Consider the following 22,315-nt stretch of genomic DNA (forward strand, 5'->3'; position numbering starts at 1 on the left):
TTTAAAAATTCTTAAATTTTTATATTACTATTATAATAAATTTATTTATATTACTATTATAATAATTTTATTTATATTACTATTATAATAAATTTATTTATATTACTATTTTAATAAATTTATTTATATTAAATAAAATCTGAATAAAGTATTGATCATGAAATAATGGTTTAAGTTTAGTTATATATTTGTAAGCTTAGTGTTAATTGTAATAGATTAAATAAAGTGGGATCCAAAGTTGTGGATTAATAATGGGGATGAAGGTTGTAGATTAGATTTATATATATATTAAACTCAACAATGCAAATATTTTAAATTGCCCTCAATCATAATAAAACTAAACTAAGAGTGAAAGCTTAACTTTAGCCAGTAAATATAATTACAAATATTAATCATGTTTTGCTATATATTAATGCAATCTTATTTATATTTTTAAAATTACATTTTAAGAAGAAGTTAACACATAATTATCCACTACTAATTATATAAAATTTTTATTAATAACAATATATCAAAAATTAACAATATAACAAATATAAATATCAAAATTATATAATGGTATTAAAAATATCTAAAGCTGTTTCAGATGTTTCTGTTGGTTGTGCATTTCTATTAATCTTGATTATTTGCATTACTTTTAAAACCTCTGTTTTAAAAAAATAATCTTCATCTGAATTGTAACCTTCCAATATATCAACTAGGCTATCCAAGAGTCTATATAAAAGATAAATAAATTATAGATAAAAATAAGAATTACTGGATACTAGATGACTTTTTTTCCAATACATTCATAAGCATTTGCAAATCATTTTTAGCAGGTTTCCTTGTTTGAGGAGGGGATTCCTGAAAGTTACTAACAGTAGGTCTGTCAGCAACAGTGGCTTGCGTGAAATTAATATATTTCTTATATTTGTATTCATGCACCCCTCCTCTAGATCCTGAAGGTCTGTCTAAATTTTCTTTATTAAGTTGATCCTTAAAATTTCTTAAACGTTTCTTAATGTAGTTAACACTACAGTCATAATCTGGATATTCTTCTGATAATCTAAAAATAAAATTATTAATAATATTATATATTATTTAACTTAATTCCTATGATGGAAAGTTGTTCCATCACAACGAATGTCTTCTTGTGATCAGAATGCGCCTGATTCCATATAATCTCTTCAGGTTCCAACATTTCGGCAAACCTCTTTGTAATTTTGGTCATTCCATGATCTAAAATAATTAATATATGATGATTTAAAGATAATTATACTTACATTTTTGATGGTGTATTCATTTCTCCACTTCAACAAAATTTGGAAATAGTTGCAAAACGCAAGCAGGTTTACGTTTTTAAAATATTTTAAATGAAAAACGGATATGTGCTCAATTTGAACGAATGCATTTAAAATGCATTGCATGCATTTTGAAACGCAGCGTTGCAACGCACAATTTGTACGCACTATTATGTTTTTTGAATGTGTTATGTAGATATTAATAACTCCATCCTCATATAGAACATTCTAATTATATAAATCTTCAATGTATCCCAGGAAGGGTTGCCTTTAGTATAATTGTCAAAGGATCAAGATTCTCTTATAGTGCGTACAAATTGTGAGTTGCAACGCTGCGTTTCAAAACGCAAGCAATGCATTTTAAATGCATTCGTTCAAATTGAGCACATATCCGTTTTTCATTTAAAATATTTTTTTAAAAACGTAAACCTGCTTGCGTTTTGCAACTATTTTCAAATTTTGTTGAAGTGGAGAAATGAATACACCATCAAAAATGTAAGTATAATTATCTTTAAATCATCATATATTAATTATTTTAGATCATGAAATGACCAAATTACAAAGAGGTTTGCCGAAATGTTGGAACCTGAAGAGATTATATGGAATCAGGCGCATCCTGATCACAAGAAGACATTCGTTGTGATGTAACAACTTTCCATCATAGGAATTAAGTTAAATAATATATAATATTATTTATAATTTTATTTTTAGATTATCAGAAGAATATCCAGATTATGACTTTAGTGTTAACTACATAAAGAAACGTTTAAGAAATTTTAAGGATCAACTCAATAAAGAAAAATTAGGCAGACCTTCAGGATCTAGAGGAGGGGTGCATGAATACAAATATAAGAAATATATTAATTTCATGCAAGCCACTGTTGCTGACAGACCTACTGTCAGTAACTTTCAGGAATCCTCTCCTCAAACAAGGAAACCTGCTAAAAATGATTTACAAATGCTTATGAATGTATTGGAAAAAAAGTCATCTAGTATCCAGTAATTCTTATTTTTATCTATAATTTATTTATCTTTTATATACTCTTTTTGGATAGCCTAGTTGATATATTGGAAGGTTACAATTCAGATGAAGATTATTTTTTTAAACAGAGGTTTTAAAAGTAATGCAAATAATCAAGATTAATAGAAATGCACAACCAACAGAAACAGCTATAGATATTTTTAATACCATTATACAATTTAGATATTTATATTTGTTATATTGTTAATTTTTGATATATTGTTATTAATAAAATTTTTATATAATTAGTAGTGGATAATTATGTGTTAACTTCTTCCTAAAATGTAATTTCAAAAATATAAATAAGATTGCATTAATAAAAAAATCGATATTTCAGTTATGTGGAGATAATTTTAATCCCGGTTTCTAAATGGTTAATAATAAAATAATAATATATATAAATATATGTAAATAATTCAAAGATATCACAAATTTTTTTTAAAAAAAAGAAATAATTTTTAAATTAAGCAATAAGAATTTTAAAGGCCCCCAGTTCTCACTCTTCTATAATCTAACACAAAATTATATTAGAAAATATTCCTGTTTATATATAAAATATCAACCATTATATTTTTACTGTAAAAAAAACGTTTATAATAAAAAAAGGCACAAAATAAAATTGTATCAAATCATCTATTTAATTTTGAGTTTATTGTTTTATAATTATATGTTAAAATATGTTGTACCTAAAATGACAAAGACAATATAAGATTATTTATAATTTTTAACTTGGATTTGAAAGAGTCAAAGATTCTCCATGAGAATGAGAAGGTATTTGAGAATCATCTATTTAATTTTGAGTTTATTGTTTTATTATTATGTGATAAAATATTTTTACCTTGAAAATTTGAACTCAGTTGTTCTAAGATAATATTTGATGATAAAGGTAAAACATCTAAAATATAATAATATATAATTGCAATTAAGTTTAAATACTTTGAATTAGTTTACAGGTGTCTAAATGACATTTAGTTATACATGTCACAATTTGGTTAGTTTTGCTCTGCCACCACACCTTTTGTGGCGTGATCTGTTTTAAATCGCTAAACAATAAATCTCTAAAAAAAGGGGGATGTTTCCAATTTTGTTACCAGTGAAAATCCCAAAGATGGCTAGTAATGCTTTATTTAAAAAATGAAGATTCAAACCACAGCAGAAAACATAAATAAATTACTTAAGCTTAGGAAATTAGATATTAAAGTATGTATAATTTATAGATATGAAAATTTTATTTACATTTAAATTTGTTTTAGAAAACATAAAAAATAGACTACATAGAATATTTGGGATATCAGTATTTACAGCACAAATCTGGTAAAAGTGCCATATATTACTATTGCCGCATGAAACTTTATAACTAAATGTCATTTAGACACCTGTAAACCAATTCAAAATATTTAAACTTAATTGCAATTATATATTATTATATTATAGATGTTTCAATGTTATCATCAAATATAGAACAACTGAGTTCAAATTTTCAAGGTAAACATATTTTATCACAATTATAAAACAATAAACTCAAAATTAAATAGATAATTCTCAAATGCATTCTCATGGAGAATCTTTGACCCTTTCAAATTCAAGTTAAAATTATAAATAATCTTAACAATAAACTCAAAATTAAATAGATGATTCTCAAATAACTTCTCATTCTCATGGAGAATCTTTGACCCTTTCAAATTCAAGTTAAAAATTATAAATAATCTTTACAATAAACTCAAAATTAAGTAGATGATTCTCAACTACCTTCTCATTCTCATGATGGAGAATCTTTGACCCTTTCAAATCCAAGTTAAAAATTATAAATAATCTTAAATAAATATTGCCATTTTAGGTACAACATATTATATAACCATTATCTAAAAATAAATTTTAAAATAGGTTATACTCAAAGTCAATCAGTTTACTCATCACCTCTTTGCTCATATATTTCCCCATATATTCCTGATTTTCAAAGTAACATTTTTATAACAAATCAACTTAATATATAAAATATAGATGCTCCCAACATATCAAATGATTTCTATACATCTCCTCTTAATTCAGAAATAGAAAGGAATAATTCTTAATGAAATTATCTATATCACATTAACATTATATTTATAGGCAATTATTATTTAGAAAATATGGATAATCATGGGTTTGCAGAATCCCTAATAGATTTTAATAAAAATATACATATTTTTGGTAAATTTCTATATAAACATCTAAAAATTTTCTTATATTTTAGAGGAACCGACGTTTTCTTTACCGTTATAATGGCATATATAGGAATACAATTTACTACCGTTGTTTAAGAGCTGACTGTAAAGTACCATGTAAATATATTCAGGGATGCACAGAATCCAAATGCATGAACATGAAAATCATGCTATACTTTTTTGTAAATTAAAAACTTTGCAAACAGTAAAAGCAACGGTACAAAAATCATTCAGAGGATAAATAACTATCTAAAAGCATTGAACCAACAATGCTCTGAAGATCCAGATATATATAATTATCCAGGAGTCATATATTGAGCTATTTCAAATAATAGTGGAATATGGGACATTGAATGGTATCCAGTTTTTACCAGACATGGCACAAACCGATTATGAAGCAGGAGCGATATCTGCTCTACAATTTGTATTTCTCAATATTTTAGTAAAGGGTAAAGTTTAAATTATATATAGTTGTAACATAATCTATTTTTAGGCTGCTTCTTCCACTTTACGTAAGCCTTTTGGCATAAAGTTCAGCATTTAAACTTAGTCAAGCTGTATAAAGAAGAGTCTGCTATATTCAATACCCCCCCCCTCCCTCCTAAAAATATTTGCAATTAAAAGAATAATAACTTCTCTACTATCAGCTATCAAAATATTGTTAATGTAAAAAAGTTAATTTTTAGAACATGAATTCATTTAATAAAATTTATTATATACAATAATGCATTATTATAATATATATTTTGGCATGATTTTGAGTTCGCTGATAGAATGCCTGATAGCACATAATTATCCATAAATAAATTCTTATGGAAATAATGACTATGATTTTGTGTAAGATATAAATTTGATCATTGTGTTAACATTATAGTTGGGTAATTACTATATTTTTAGCAGAAAAATGTCATCTTGGCCTCAGGGTTTTTCTTAAAAAGTTAGCAACTCAAATTTAGATGAAATATAAATTAGATCATTTTAATATTAATATATTTCTCCAAAGGGCAGCTTAAGAATATGCCATATAAGTTGAAATTTATGAAAGTGTTAATTTATAATAAACGCAATGTCATTTATAATTTATATAAAAAATCTATGGAAAAAAAGAATATATATTATAGTAAGTTAAAAAGTTATAAAATTCATAGGGAATATTATGCTTTCCATTTTCAGTAAAATCAGATTTTTGAATTTAAAAAACGTTTAAAGTTTTTCTGGAAAAAATACATTGCAATATATTTGACAAAAAAATTAACTATTATCTTTTTTAGTTTAGTTAATTTTTTTTTATAAGTGCTCTAAATTATTTGCAATTATATATATTATAGTTTATTATATTATCATCCTTAAGATATATATTTTTATTAAGTATTTTAACTATTAAAGAAATTTTTGATATTTAAAATAATTACTAAATTTGTATAGTGTCTGTTTAATAATATAATTTCTAAGATATATATTTGTATTAAGTATTTAATATAACTATTGATGAAATATTTATTGTCATTTAAAATATTTATTAAATTTGTAAAACACTTGCTTAATAATATAAATTTGTAATTATATACTAAAATTTATTATAATTTCACTCTTAGATATAAGATATATTATTTGTTAGTAATTATTATTTTTCTAGTAGTATTTAATTTATTATTACTTTTAGCAATTTAGAATGGGAACCTCTATTTATAGATATAAATAGAACTAAAAATAGATATAGATGCAATATTTTTATATCTAAAACTCTGGTATATACTATACAAGTCAGTCACCCTAAACCACATTCTTTTTAAAACCAAATAAATATTTTTAGAGGTTTAGATCCCTGGTTTTATATATCAATATTTGAATATTTAACACATATCAATAAAATTATATAAAATTTTAAATGACTAATTGAGGGTATTCAGACATTTTTAATATGCTATTAAAATTTATGTTAAACACTGTATATTAAGGTTGTGTTATATAAATATATGATTTTATTATGTATGTTATAAAAATTAATAAAAAATTTAAATATGATTTTGATGTATTTTTTAGATAAATACACTCAAATTTAATCCCCTACTTGGATTTTAACAATTTATGGCCTAGCCTAGTATTTTTAACTTAATGTACAATCTATTACATGATTTTTAACTTATAAGATGATGTATTTTAAAGTAATGTTTCCCCAAATCAGCAAACCCAGTTTTTGTAAATGAAATATTTTTAGGTTCAGCTTGGGTTTATAATTTTCCATTCATTTTTTAATTTGACAATTAAATTTTTTATTTTATGGCAGACTTCAATTTTTTTATTTTAAAAGTTAATTAAATTGATCTACAAAACAAATCATGGAAATAAATATTTAATTAATTAAGTCATACATCCTATGTTTTCCACCTTTCAGGGTCTACAAAATCAATGAAAAATGTAACCATAATAAATACTTACCACAATTAAATTCCACATTGCAGCTGATTCACCCATTGTTGTTGAAACAGCACTACACCCAGATAGTAAAGCTATTTTGGTCGGTTTATTATAGAGTAAATCATATAATACTCTGGTGCCTAAACCTGGATTACACTATTTACATAATATATAAATTTATATGTTTATCAAAAATAACTTTGCTGTCATTATAGTGAAATCTTAAATAATATCCAGGTAGCAAATCCATTTTTTTGTTAACATCTTGCAAGGCCATTAATATTGCAGGCAAGCAACCTTGTCCACCTGGCCATCCCCCAGACATAGGTACAGTTCCACCAATATGTAAACATTTTCGACCATCACTGGAAAAATTTGACGCTTGGGGAGTACATTCAGGATCAATAAATATAATATCATCATCCGATTTGTAATAGATAACATTAATCAATCTTATGGTTACTAGATAAGTAATGAAATTTACAAATTTCATCGAGATCGATAATGTTTCTTTTACATTATAATTTATGAATTTGTAAGAAAGAATAACTGACGTTTAAACTAAATGTTTTTTTCATATCCTTTTATAAACCACGAAACCACAAAATTAGTATATCTTCATTTATAAATAATACAAAATAAAATATTAAATTAGAAAAACAATAATTTGGTTAAAATTTCGGAGTATTTTTTTCCAGTCAAGTAATTAAAAAGTCAATAAGGGAAGAGAGAGTGGGGGGTAAGACTTATCTGCTTCTATATATTTTTTGCACGAAGATGTGATTAGATTGATAAGAATTCAAGCTTGTTTATAGACATTAAAGGTTTCCCCAACGTAAGTGAATAAATATTTTATCCAGTGGCGTCGCTAGGGGGGGGGGGCAGGGGCTCGAGTCCCCTGGAAAATTTGAATAGCCCCCTGTAGCAAAAATAGAATTTTTGAATGGGATCTTAACCCCTTCAACTAAAAATAAATTGTTTTGATTGCCCCCTAAAAGATTTTTTTTATAATTCAAATAAGTAGAATATAGATTTAATTTTATTATTTAAAAATTAATAAGACTATCTAAATATTTTTTAAATGAATATTATTTTATATATTAGATTAGATTAATACATATAAATTATATTTTCACTATGTCATCTAGCAATCAAATTTTGTGTTAAAAATAGTATATCAATATCACTCCCTAAATATTAATTTAGCATTAACAGTTGAAGCTTAATTGACTATTATTATTTAAATTATATATAACCCTAATAAAATAAATATAATCATTTATTAATTGAAAACCTAAAAAATTAATATTGTAATCAGCAGAGTTCAAAATGACTAATCAACTGTATATTTATTTTTAAATTTTATTATCATTCCTATTCCTAAAAATATTTTCAAGGTCCAAATAAGTATTATAAAAAGTAAGTAAATAGACATATAGTTTATAATCCTCTATTATATTCAGTTTTTTATAAAATATTAGATAAAATGCCACTTTTATATACGTATTTTACAGTTATAATAAATTATAGTTAATATTATAATGAATTTTGCTAATAAAAGCTTTTGATAATAAATATAGTAACAATTTTCTTTAAGTATTTAAGGCCATCTATTTAGTTATAAATAATTTTAAAAATATAAATTTGATATTTAAAAATATAAATTTGATATCTTTTTTTCTTTTAAAAAACAATTTTGAGTTAAATTTTTAATACAAGTATATTTTTGATATTTTTACAAACTTGTAAATAATAAATGTAAGGACTTATTTTAACTATTTTTATTACTATATTTTTCATCTAAAAACATTATATATATATATAATTTACAAGTTAATTGAACAACTTAAATACAAAATAAATAATATTCAAATTTAAATCAATCAACATATAAAATAAATAATATTCAAATTTAAATCAATCAACATTCCCCCTCTTCTACAAATAACGAAGCTTCTTCTCAGCAGTCATCGAGAGCTTGTTGTCCTAGAAGTTTTTTCCTGTTTCGATTGTACTCGTTTTATCTTGGTTAGCGCATAAGTCTCAAATGTTTTCGTAGGCTTGATTCTATCACGTAGGTTTGATAAAATCGTTTATTAGAGTTGCGTGAGTTTGTACGTTTATTGTAGGCTTGAATCAATCACGTAGGTTTGATAAAATCGTTGAACGTTATCGTTGGTTTGATATCCTTATCGTATGTTGTTCACATTTCTCAAAATTGTTATTATCATTAATCCAGTTGAATATTGGAATTTGGAATAAATCGGAATATGTAATTTGGAATAGTTGATCAAATCAAATGTATGAATAATATGCACGAATAAAATTTTGAATTTCGGAACAATAAAATATGTAATAAGGAATGATAATTTATGGAATAAGGAATAAAATCCAGAATAAAGAATGATAAATCATAATGATTATTATATTATTTTTTAGGTGTTAAGTTAATCATAGCGTTTTATACTTTTAGCGTTTTATGCGTTTTACATTTTTAGCGTTTTATATTTTTAGCGTTTTATATTTTTTGCGTTTTAAATTTTAAGCACGTAATCTTTTAAGTAATCAGGTTTATTTTTAATTCTTATTGGTCTAGTAATTGGTATCTTAATCTCATTCTTTGTGTCCACACTTCCCCCCTTAGAGGAATTTTTAGGGTCACTTTCATAATATTTTAAACTGTTGTAACATTCTCTTTTCCTTAACTGATCAATATGCCTACTTACTATCCCTTTATCAGTATAAACTTGAAACATGGTGTTACTCTCTTTAAGCTTGATGCTGCCTTTGCACCACGTATCATCACCCTGTTTCTTATACCAAACATAGTCTCCTCTATTAAAAGTTCGATTTCGTGGTAACGACATGAAGACTTCACCAACTTTATCCTCCAAAGGTTTTAATAAATCCCACTTTATTCTAATGTCGCGGTTAAACATTCTTTTGGACGGTGTAACTCCCGTAGTGTCATTCGGCGTGTTTCTATAGTTGAACAAAAATCTGTCCAGCGCAGTTTCTAAGCCAATCTTTATGTTTCTTTTCATATGAGCTTTAAATGTTCTTACCATACGTTCAGCTTGTCCATTAGATTGCTGATGGTAGGCCGACGTTAGTACATGTTTTATACCATAATTGCTACAAAATTTTTCAAAATCTTTGCTCGTGAAATTGGTACCATTATCTGTAACAATGGTTTCAGGTATACCAAATAGTGAAGTAGTTTTATAAATTTCCTTTAACGTGAATTCAGTCGTAATATTCTTTACCGGAACTATAACCGGAAATTTACTATAAGCATCAACGATTATCAACCAATTCTTTGTAAAAAACGGACCCGCATAATCTATGTGTATCCTTTCAAATGGTTTAGTCGCTACCCATGGATTTTGTATCTTCTTTGGATTGTCATGATAAATATTACAATCATCGCAACTTTTGATTTCCAAATCAATGTCGTTGACCATACCAGACCACCACATACGATCTTTGGCTAAGGATTTAATTTTACCTGCTCCCAAATGACCTTTGTGTAACGCCTTCAGTATGTTCTTTCTCAGACTTGACGGAATTATTATTTTGTCGCTTTTGTACAGACAATCTTTAATGATACTTAGTTCTTGTTCAATATTTTCATAAATTTTATATTGGATAGGCACATTATTTCTTATGTCATTCATAACTTGAGATAATTCAAAATCTTTGGATGTTTCATCACGTATTCGGTCAAAACTAAGAGGTATATCGCCAAAGTCATTTATAATCGCGATATCATCAATAACGTCATCATCAATTACTTGTGGTAGTCTTGAGAGGCAATCGGGAACAACATTGTATTTACCAGCTTTATATCTGATGTTAAAGTTGTAACCCCCCAAAATTATACTCCACTTCTGTAACCTAATGACATGGTGCTATTATCTTTGAGCCCTTTGGTGAAAATATGGATTAGCGGCTTGTGATCCGTTATAATAGTGAACTTAGTCCCTATCAAGTATTCTTGAAATCTCTTGATAGCAAACATAATGGCCAAAGCTTCACGCTCAATATTGGTATAGTTTGTTTCAGATTTTGCTAAAGTTCTTGATGCAAAAGCTATCGGTTTTTCTTTGCCATCTTTTTCAGTGTGGAACAAAACAGCTCCTAAACCTCTTTTAGATGCATCAGTCGCAATTCCGATAGGTAGTTCAGGATTAAAGTACGTCAAAGCTGGAGGAAGACTAATCAATGTCTTTAGATCATCAAAACTTTTGGAGTGTTCTAAATTCCACTCCCATTTTTCTTTGTTAACAATCTTGTATAAAGGATCAGCTATTTCAGCGAAGTTGTTCAAAAATTTTCTGTAGTACCCGGCCATACCTAGAAACGTTGACAATTCCGCGGCTGATTTTGGTTCCGGCATTTTAACGATCGCCTCGATCTTATCATGGTTGGCGTGGATCCCCTTGGCGTCGATGTCGTGTCCTAAGAACCTTAGACTTTTTTTGAAAAATAAGCTTTTTGCAAAATTAGGCACTAAACCATGAGATAGTATTCTTTCAAAAACCTTCTTTATGTTGTTGAAATGAACTTCGTCACTACTTCCTGTAATTAGTAGATCATCAATATAAAATATGACATCTTTCATGTCACTGAAAATTTGATCCATAATTTGTTGAAAAATCGCAGATGAAGTCTTTAACCCAAAAGGAAGTCTGGTAAACCGGTAGTACCCCCTGTGTGTAGATATAGTTAATATGTCTCTGCAGGTTTCATCGATGGGAATTTGTAGGAACGCATCCTTGAAATCTATCTTGGTGAACTTCTTCCCTTCCTTGAGCTTAGCGATAAGATCATTTTTTCTTGGAAGTGGGTATCTGAAGTCCTCAAGGGCTGGGTTGACAGTGTCTTTGAAATCGGCGCAAACCCTCACGCTCCCATTATCCTTGTAGACAGCGGTTATCGGACTTGCCCATCGGACATCTGTTACAGGCTCAATGACTCCATCTCCTATCCATCTCATAAGTTCTCTAGTAACGGCGTCTATCTTTGAATAAGGTAACCGTCTAGGTGGTATGATTTTCGGTTTGGCATCGTTACGTAGATATATCTTGACATTCCCTTTGTTGATCGGTTTTTTAGTCAGTTTAGATTCGCAATCTTTTATTAATTTCTTTATTTCATCTTCATAGTTGGTATCAATGTTTGCTATAAATTTGTTCAAAATATTACTAAAGGCATTAATCCACATACGTCCCAATAACGCATTTTTATTAGATTTAACGATCACGGCTTGCAAGTGTTTGGTGATACCTTCGTAGGTTACTTTAACTTGAGTGACGCCAATAACTTGATTAAGTTTCCATCATAAGCTGTGAGCTGTAGAGTGGACTTTTTAAGATCTTTAATACCTATTTGTTTAGCCATATCATGAGGTATAATTGTAAACTTGGATCCCGTATCAACCTGCATAGTAACAACAGCATCATTTACTTTTAAAGTGGTCATGAACGCATTATCATTAAGTTTAAACTCAGTTAAATTGTTGATATTAAAATCACTACCATTATTATTTTGTGTAGGGTTATATTTTTCTTCAACAATCTCTTCAATGTTCATGTTACAATTGATGTTACTTTGATTCACGTCATTATATTGTAATGGTTTTCTTTGATTAATATTTTGATTATAATTTTTCCACGCATTATTTTCTCCATTATTGTTGTTATTATAGGATTGATATTGATAACCATATCGATTATTATATTGACTCTGATTTCTTTGATTGTTGTAAGACCAGGAATTGTTTCTCCCATTATAATTATTGTTTTGCCAAGTACCTCTACCATAATTGTTTGAATTGTTATTGTATTGCCAGGCATTGTTTCTATTATAATTGTTTGCATTATTGTTGTTGTGCCACATGGAGTTTCTTCCGTAATAGTTTGAATTGTTATTCGAAGATTGGTTATTACGAAAATTTCTAGAGTTACCCTCACTGTCTCGAAAAATATTGTTTTGATAGTTTCGGCTAGCACTATAATTAGGCCTAAAATCATTATAATTCCTCTTCTTAAAATCAAAATTTTCCTTATGAATGTTACGTCCATTATAATTAAAATTATTTTCTTTAAAATTATTACGTTCATAATCATTAGAATTATTCTCATTATTACTAAAAGTACTTTTGCATGGTATTTTATCCATGTTTAAATTGTAAAACTTTTTATTTTTATCCAATTTTTTATTATTGTCTACATAATTTGTATCGCTAACGTCTGGTTTAATATTGCTGCCATCTAACTCCACTCCTAATTTCATCATCTTATCTAAACCTTCGTGCTTATGTTTATTTAACTTCCTTCTAATATTATAATTTAAAGAACAAGTTATTAATTTCTCAATCATTCTTGTATCGTTATCAAAATCGCATTTTTTATGAAGTTTTGAAATTCTAAAATAAAAAGTATGGAAGGACTCCTCGGCACCTTGTACCGCTAAATTAAAGTTCTTTATATTTACATTAATGTCCTCACTTGGAATTAACAGTTTCAATTTACCAAAAACAATATTAAAATCTTTTAACTGTGCTTTAGAACATATCGACGTAACTTGGTCTACAATCTCAATTGGTAAGCTGCATAGTAGTGTCCTAATTTTTGATGAGTCTGACTCAATATGTCCTTCAAAGTATGTTTCTATTAAGTTAAGGTAAGTCTCAGATAATTTTCCTGATAACTTGGGAAATTTAGGAACATATTGAGTGTGTGTAAGAGTTAATTTTTCGTCCATGATATAATTTTATTTGAGTAAAGTAAACTTTCAATATTTAAAATCGTAAAAGCAAAACATTGTAGTTCATTAAAATCAAATTTAAGTTGTATAAAAATTTTAATTTTAATCAAGAGAATATGGTCCACTAAGTTTTAATAGTTTATCTATAAAAATTCTAATTCGAATTCGTAAAGAGGATTTAATCCGCTAAGTTTCAATATAATTTGTCTTTGAAAAATTTAATACTAATTCGTGACTAAGTTTTTAAAAAAAAAATTTATTGATATTCTATAAGTTAAATATTGCGTAAATTTATAGGGAAAATTTTCTATAAATATAATGTCAAATATCTAAAGCATAAAGATATTTAAATTTTAATATTCAATAATTTTACAAAATATAAAAATAAAATTATTGTCATCAAGAATATATGGTTTCCCATTTAGAGACATAAATGCATTAATCATTTTTCGTAAAGATTTAAAATAAAAAACAATTTCGTTTGTCCTATTATCACGTACATAAGAAAATTCTTTAGATATTCCCATTTCTTTTAACATATTATCAATAATAACGTGTTGAGGTATATCATAAGTTTTAAAACAAAACATTATTTTGATGAGAAAATATTTTTTATCATATAACTCTTTTATTTGTATATATATACTCTTTTATTTTTTTTATATATATATATTTTTTTTTACCTTTTTATAAATTTGTAAATTTGGATAAAATTTTGACTATCGAAAAGAAAAGTCAAAAAATTTTTTTTGTCCTTTTATCATCTCCAATATCGAACGACGAATTTGATAAGTAATTCGTTTACTTTTTATTTTTAACAAAAGAATTCAAGGTAAGGATATTTTTTAAATTTTTCTTTAAAACTTTTATCATTTAAATTTAATTTAAAACGAAAAACGTACCACCGGGGCACCATGTAAATAATAAATGTAAGGACTTATTTTAACTATTTTTATTACTATATTTTTCATCTAAAAACATTATATATATATAAAATTTACAAGTTAATTGAACAACTTAAATACAAAATAAATAATATTCAAATTTAAATCAATCAACATATAAAATAAATAATATTCAAATTTAAATCAATCAACAAAACTACTTTTATTTAAAGATATAATATACCGGTGGTGCGGCAATATATATAATCTTACTTATTTCATCATATTATTCTGGTCCTTATTTTATAGTTCCAAAATGTTCATTTCTAACATGGCATCCTTGCCGTGTAAATTCCTCAAGGCTTCAATATATTTGCTCAATTATTTCTTACAAAGATTTTTAATGTTTTTATTTTATCAATTTATCCAACATAATAAATTCTGACACTAGTTTACATCGTTAATTGTCATACTGCAAATTAACCAGCATCTATTATTTGTGTTGCTATGTAATTTAAGATTATTACTATGAGCTGAGAGCATATGATTGCATATTTTAGATAAACAATAATAGTCAACTGTGTAGTCGTTTATATATCATTTAAAATGGAAGATAATCTTTTAGAAATTTAATATCTCACAATAATTTTCTCGATTACTTATCTAGCTTCTATCATGTCATCTAAAAGGAAACTACAAACCACCATATAGTTTTATTATTTGGATTGATCGTTTATACTCTCATTTTTAAAAATTGTTGATTTGGTTTAGGCCTATAAATTTTTATTTATTAGTCCATTCTATAAAACATTGTCTAAAATGGTAACAGTGAATTATATTAGTTTGATAACCTTTTGTCAATGTAAGTTGCTAAGAATTATATTATTGCATTATGTGGTTTTTAAAAACTATTATCAAATGAGGCATATGTATGAATTAATTAATCTTTTTTATCACGTGTAATTCTTTAGACGCAAATTTTTTTATATCAGCAATCGAAAATATTTTATACTGTAAAAAAATAGAATTTGTATTAAAAAATTTTAATTTTAGAAATGTCTTGTATTGTTTTTATTATTTATATAGCAGTTTATTTTGTATGCATATAATAAATGAGAATTAAAATTCAGAATAATTGTTCAGAGTTAACAAATTTAAAAAAAGTATAATATATTAATATATAACCCGGCTGAAGATCGGGCAAAAGCGAACCGAAGGCCGGCAAATTTTAGAAAATGGGGGCTTCGCCCTCCATAAAATTTTTAGTTGAGCCCCTGAGATTGTAAAGGCTAGCGACGCCCCTGATTTTATCGATTCTTTGTAAAAGTACAATATTTATTTTTATTCATTTTTTAATGTGATTTTTTTTATGTTAATTTTTTCAAAATATAGGGTTGCTTATATGATTGGTTTATTATTTTTGCACACACTTAATTTATTTTTTAATATAAATAACATTTTTTAGAATTTGCTTTGTTACCGATGCATGGTAAGGACTAGTGATTTCCCTAAAATATTTACTGCCCTTAGGATCAACTTCGATTCGTTTAGAAACACAATAAAAGATGAGTCTTAAACTTAGAGAATATTTCATGTCCTTATAATGTCAATTTTATACATTGATTTTTCAATTTAACGCCTTTAGATAGTGCATCATTAAGGAAAGAGTTAGGAATGTTCCTGGTACAAACTATAACTGATATATTTATAGCCAATTATAACGGGCTCTTGCCAAAAAATGTCACTTTATTTTTTGAAAATATACATAAACTTAATCAAAAATACATTAACTAGCCCCTCATTTCAGAGTTACTATAGCAGGCTACCCTTTTTTGCAACGATAGCTAATAACACGTTATTTTTTTAAAATGACAATAGCACGCTACTATTTTAATAAACAACTATTAATAACAAAATTAATTTATGGATACATTATTACCTATAAAATTTTATTTTTATATGAATTTAATTTTGAAATTTAAAGAAATAATGCCTAAAACTTGCTACTTATTGTTTATTTATAAATAATTTATCAAAACCGTATATTCCAATTCCATGAAAAGGATAAGATTAATTATTTATTTCCAATATCCTTGGTAAAAACAAAAAATATTAAATGTCACATGAGAACTTTTATTGTAAATTTATATATTTGATTTTTTCTTAAAATCTAATCAAATCTAGTTATTGATTTAAATTATTAAAATGTTACAATAATGATAGATGAGACCGTTTGTATAAGTAAAATTATACGGGAGGAATATGCGTTCTAATAATAAGAATTATATCCATTTATTCAGAAAATAAAGATCAAATCATGTGATTCATTATAATAGTTTTTTTTAAATTGCTATTTTTCAGCTTTTTTATCATTTTACCCCTATGACATTTTAGAATATAAAACACTACTATAACAGTGATGAAACGTCAAGTTTACTAATAGGAAAGCAATCGATTTTTTTAAATATTTTTATTAGTCAAACCATAGGAAAAAGTATATAAATAAGTAATTTGTCTTTGAGTAAAATGATCAAGTATTGCTAGATTTTAAATTTTTTAATAAGTTATCGAAATCAAAAATAGATTTAAAATTAATAAAAAATTATGGTTGGCGGGGTACTAATATCTATAAAATTATTTTACAAAATTCTTAATAATTTTGTGCATCTCAATGGTATTGTTTATAATTATGCGCATCATGGCTAAGCAAGGATTTATAAAATCCTTTGCATGATAAAAATATCCTTCACAATCTTGAACTGATATCTATAGATATAAATAGGGAAAAAATAGTATTTATATCGTTTTTTATATATAAGTTTTAATATTATATATATATTTTAGTCTTAATATTTTTATAATATATATTTATTTAAATTATATGCTCATACGTACGAGAACAAATTTGCACTTAATTATTTTTATTTTTTAAATAAAAAAAGCGTTAAATAAAGTATATCTTAAAAAGTATCTATAAATAGATACAGATACCACTGAAATAGTATATAGATATTTTTTATACAACTCTGATAATCTTAATGAATTTTAAATAATATAATTAAAATTATTAAACATTAATTATTGCTTTTAAAAAAGAAAAAATTTTTTATTTAAAAAAAGTAAGGAAAAAAATACAAAAAATTTTTTTTCCTTTAATTTATTAAAAAAAATAAACATTTTTTATTTGCTTCCCCAATGTTTATTTTTTAAATACACAATACATCGGCATGATTTTCTCTTTATTTATTAAAAAAAATAAGCAATATTAAATTTGTTTCCCTTATGTATTTTTTTTAATGTAGTATAATAATTTTTTTAACGTAGTAAAAATAATAGTAATTCTTCTTAACGTAATAAAATATTTTTAACGTTATAAAAATTATTAACGAAGTCAGATTAGTTTTTTTGTAAACATATTATAAAGATTATATTAAATTTATTTAAGAATTTTGTAGGAAAATTTCAAGGTAAGCAATGCTTCCCATGAAGCTTCATCACTGGTTCAAATAAAAATATTTTTATATCCATCTCCCAATTTATCATAATACCAACTACATTTTACGTATAATATTTGATATAAATTAAAACAAAAAATACTGTTTCCTTTGTTATTTAAAATATAATAAAATTATGAGAATTTTTTTTTATCAATAAAAATCTGATAACAATAAATCATAATTAATATAATTTCTCGTTTATAATATATGAAATAATTAATTTTTGGTGATAAATATAATTTAACTAGATGTTTTCTTTTTGTGGGATTTGTTAAACATTAGGCTACACGTTGGACAATACCATTTTCCTTTGGGTTTATGTGTCAAGCCTACACAACCAAAGTGAAACCATTCCACGAGGCAATCAAGGTTATCACAACCTATCATCTCCCCATAAGAAACTTGATGACAAACACAATATGTTGGTTCATTTGGATCGACGGGCATATCCAAAATTTGAGAGGGGTGGGAAAAGGAAGGAAAAGAGCTAGTCGAAGGAAGTAGGTTAGTTGGGGAATCGTTCACAGCTGGACTCGATTTATGCAAGGAGGAAAATTGGTTGAGTTTATCCAAGGATGTGTTGGGTGTAGAGTTGTAATTGGAAGATGATGGCTCGAACGGGGAAGAGATGATATTGTTCGACCTTTTGTTTTTGGTAGCTTTTATCACAAATGAATGAATAGATTAATCATATGTATAAAAATTAGCCAAGAATTTGAAAATAATATAATTGTTTTTATTTATTAAAAAAAGGTCAAAAAAATACTTAGCATTGTGGTGGCAAGGGCTAGTAGAATGGTATAAAAAAATTTACAAAACTGGGCAGGGTCCAATTTTATTTAAAAAGGGAAATTTAAATTATACCAAAAATTCATTACATTTTTCTCTTTACGATAATCATTTTTGTAGTGCTAATATGTGTCTGATTTATGGGAATATTGGGAAGCCCGCTGTCTAGATTACAAGATATAAAATAGGCTTTTGTCCATCTTTTACTGTATTTTGGCAGTATTTGTCATGTAAAAGCCATAATAGAAACTAGGGATATACCGATATTTCACCCATTTTAAAATATAGGTTATCGGCCAATATTATAAAATTTCCCAATCCTATCTGATATAAAATGGCGTCTTTAACAAAAATAAAATGTTATACAATTTTATTTTAAAGTTATATTTAAAATCATTTATTTTTATAAATAAATTCGAAATCCATTTTTATGTATGTTTTTTTAATAATAATAATTAATTAATAAACATTCTGCCATATTGTTATTATTTGTGCATTCTGTTTATAAAGTGCGATAATCTCTTTTTAGTGAAGCTGGTGATATTGACAGTTACCATCGCCACAGGCTGACCTCTGATAAATTTAAAATTTTAGTATTTCTAAAAAGAAATCTATGATATATTATGTTAAATATTATTTTAATTATTAATTTCAAATTTTATAATATATTTGTTTACTTATTATGTATATAGATTAATGTTATATAATAAAAGTGATTCAATAATAAAAAATATTTTATATACTTTTAGAATTGCAATAAAATTGAATATATATTCAAATGACATAAGCTATGGTAGAGTTAAATTATAGATGTTACACTAATAAAAAGTATATTAAAATTAAAACCATTGGTATCTATACAGAATACAAAATTAGATATGATATCGGATCAGTAATCGGCCAATATCAATTTAATATTGAGAATATCAAATCGGATCGTCCTTCAAAAAGTGGTATTACACCCCTAATAGAAACATTGTTTAAATGATAGCTCAATCTTATACTCTATATCCAATAAATCAACAGGTGTGAATATATTAATACCAACCTATGGAATATTATTGAGCTACTCTACTGATATTTCATAAAGGATTTTTTAAAATGCTTATGCTGTTAAGAAATCTCTACTATATATTTGAATTCTGGAGAGAGTCATAAGTGAATAGTGGATCTTTTATATCACCCATAACCTTTCAATAATTTTTTTTCAAGTGCCATAGAACTTACTATTGCTGTAAATATATTTGAAAAAACTTTCAACGTTAAAAATTTTGCAATGAATTGCTTAAATTTATTATTAATGGATTCATTTCTATTAGGCTTTTGCTTTTTAACAACACTATCCTTTATCTCCAGAATTCAAGTATATTAAATTGATAACTGCATATGTATATAAAAATTTACTTTATGAAATAGCTTAGAGTAGCCCATTAAAAATGCTAGCTGTTGGTATTCATATATACACACCTATTGATTTATTCGATAAATAGTATAAGATTAAGATATCATTTGAACAATGTTCCTGTAGATATCAAAATTGTCCTGCCTTGTTGTCATATTATGGCTTTAAGAGCTACACATAATTTGGACAAATACTTTCCAGGACTATTCATGTAATCCTGACACACCTAAAGTGAGCTGCCCAAATATTATCATAAATCAAACACCTATAATTACAAAAAAAAATACACAAAGAGAAAAATATAATAAAATGATATAGAAATTAACATCCCAAGCAGATTTTTTACATCTATCACAGGATAAATTTAAATATTTTGACAAACAACTCAACATTATGGAGAAATTAAGGTAATAAAATGCATCAAATTATGGTAATTTATTTAAATAATAAATTTTCTTAAATTCTATAGATTCTGCCATAGTCATATCAATACCATGATACCCCAATCTCCCTAAAAAAACAAGGTTATATTACAAGAAAAACAAGGATAGTTTAAAAAAACAAGGTTTGCTTTAAATAAACTCTTTATTTTGGGGAAAAAGTCAACTACATTTAAAAAAGCAATGTTTATTATCAAAGTGTAAAAAAGGGTTATATTACAAAAAACAAGGTTAGTTTAAAAAAACTTTTTTAATTTTTCATTGGAATATATATCCTCAAAAAAACCTTCTTATTTACCCCATAACCTAATCTAATATATATTTCAACTTACTCCATTATGGGGATACCTAGTTTAGAATATAATTTTCTATTTACCCCAAAACAGGGGTAAGTAGTCTTTGCCTAAAATGATTATGAACACTATTTCTAAAAATGTCTTTCAACCCTAATTGAAAATATGCATATTTATTTTAATCAATATATTTTCTAAGATTCAGCTTTGCATATATAATATCAAGCTAATACAATTAGCAGTAGTTATAAATTTTCAATTTAAAATTTTAAAAGGTTCCAATCTCTGGTTTTTAGATTTGTCCAATTAAGGGTTTCATACTCAAAATAAACATTATATAATTAATACCTTTTAAATTCATTCTTGGTGTCTCATCATCCTCAATTTCCAATCTCCTTTTGATAATAAATTTGTTTTCTTTCACTTAAATAACAAATATTAAACAAAATTGGTATTAAAATTTTACTCTTTTTTTTCTTTATAGAATCAGCAGATTTAGTTAAGACTTTACTATTTGATTTTTGGACAATGCTATCATTTTGAGTAATGTTATTCTGGAATAATTTACGCTTAACACTTGTATTGACTTTATTTCCATCATGATTATCATTTGTATTAATAGCAAGATTATTTTGATTGGATAAGTTTATTATAGCAGCTTTATGCTTTAATTTCGCCTCAAATTTGGCCAATTCTGCATCTAACCGGCGAATATGTTTATCAACCATTTCATAAGTTTGAATGGCCAATTGTATTTTGGAATCCGACATTTCTTTGCATCTTTTGTATTTTTTTGCAATTGCCTTCTGTTTTTCAGTCTTTTCGTTGGCATGTAAACCAGAAAATTGTGAAATATATGACTGTGATACATCCTCTATATATCTCAAATTATCAATAACTTTTCTGTCTAACTCTCTCATTTGAGTAAACTTCTTTTTCATCTCTAAAGGAAGACCTTCTAATGTTTCGAGATATTGTTCTAAGTTTATACCATACATATCAAAAACAAAAAAATATTGCTAAAATTAGAAAACTATATACCGTTACTTCCCTGTCATATTGATGTGGGCCTGAATAAAAATATGACAGGTTAGAATGTGAAATGTTTTTTTTACCATTTTTATAACACCTATAAATGGCAATAGACTTTAATAAAAAATTACTTTTGAAGAGCAAGAATACTCTCCTTCTATTAATAATACATTTTAAAATTTTTTTCTTTGAGAAATAAACTTTAGCTAGTCATTTTAACGGCTTGTTTGGGCCGATTTTTAAAAACGGCTAACTCAATATTTTAGCCAGAAAAAAGCCTCGAA

At 25.9% G+C, this 22,315-nt stretch overlaps 2 protein-coding genes across 2 annotated transcripts in view; both read right to left on the minus strand.

The window, feature by feature from the left end:
- LOC135929088 (gamma-aminobutyric acid type B receptor subunit 1-like) overlaps positions 1-7,453 on the minus strand; it is a 32,725-nt gene extending 25,272 nt beyond the window's left edge. Inside the window, exons 1-2 of the mRNA XM_065465587.1 lie at positions 7,123-7,453; positions 6,945-7,079 (exon numbers count right to left, since the gene is read on the minus strand). Of these exons, the coding sequence (XP_065321659.1) occupies positions 6,945-7,079; positions 7,123-7,416 (429 nt within the window). The 5' untranslated portion in view covers positions 7,417-7,453. The remainder of the gene's footprint in view (positions 1-6,944; positions 7,080-7,122) is intronic.
- A 10,561-nt stretch (positions 7,454-18,014) lies between these two features.
- On the minus strand, positions 18,015-22,013 carry LOC135928042 (inhibitor of growth protein 5-like). The gene is made up of 3 exons (XM_065464364.1): positions 21,466-22,013; positions 21,348-21,422; positions 18,015-18,734 (listed from the first exon to the last, which is right to left on the minus strand). The coding sequence occupies exons 1-3, from the start codon at positions 21,995-21,997 to the stop codon at positions 18,316-18,318; spliced, it is 1,026 nt and encodes a 341-aa protein (XP_065320436.1). The 5' UTR covers positions 21,998-22,013; the 3' UTR covers positions 18,015-18,315.
- Positions 22,014-22,315: the final 302 nt, after the last annotated feature.

The sequence above is a fragment of the Gordionus sp. m RMFG-2023 genome, chromosome 4, assembly GCF_954871325.1.
Source record: "Gordionus sp. m RMFG-2023 chromosome 4, tfGorSpeb1-WG-v2, whole genome shotgun sequence".
In the NCBI taxonomy this organism is placed as follows: domain Eukaryota; kingdom Metazoa; phylum Nematomorpha; class Gordioida; order Chordodea; family Parachordodidae; genus Gordionus; species Gordionus sp. m RMFG-2023.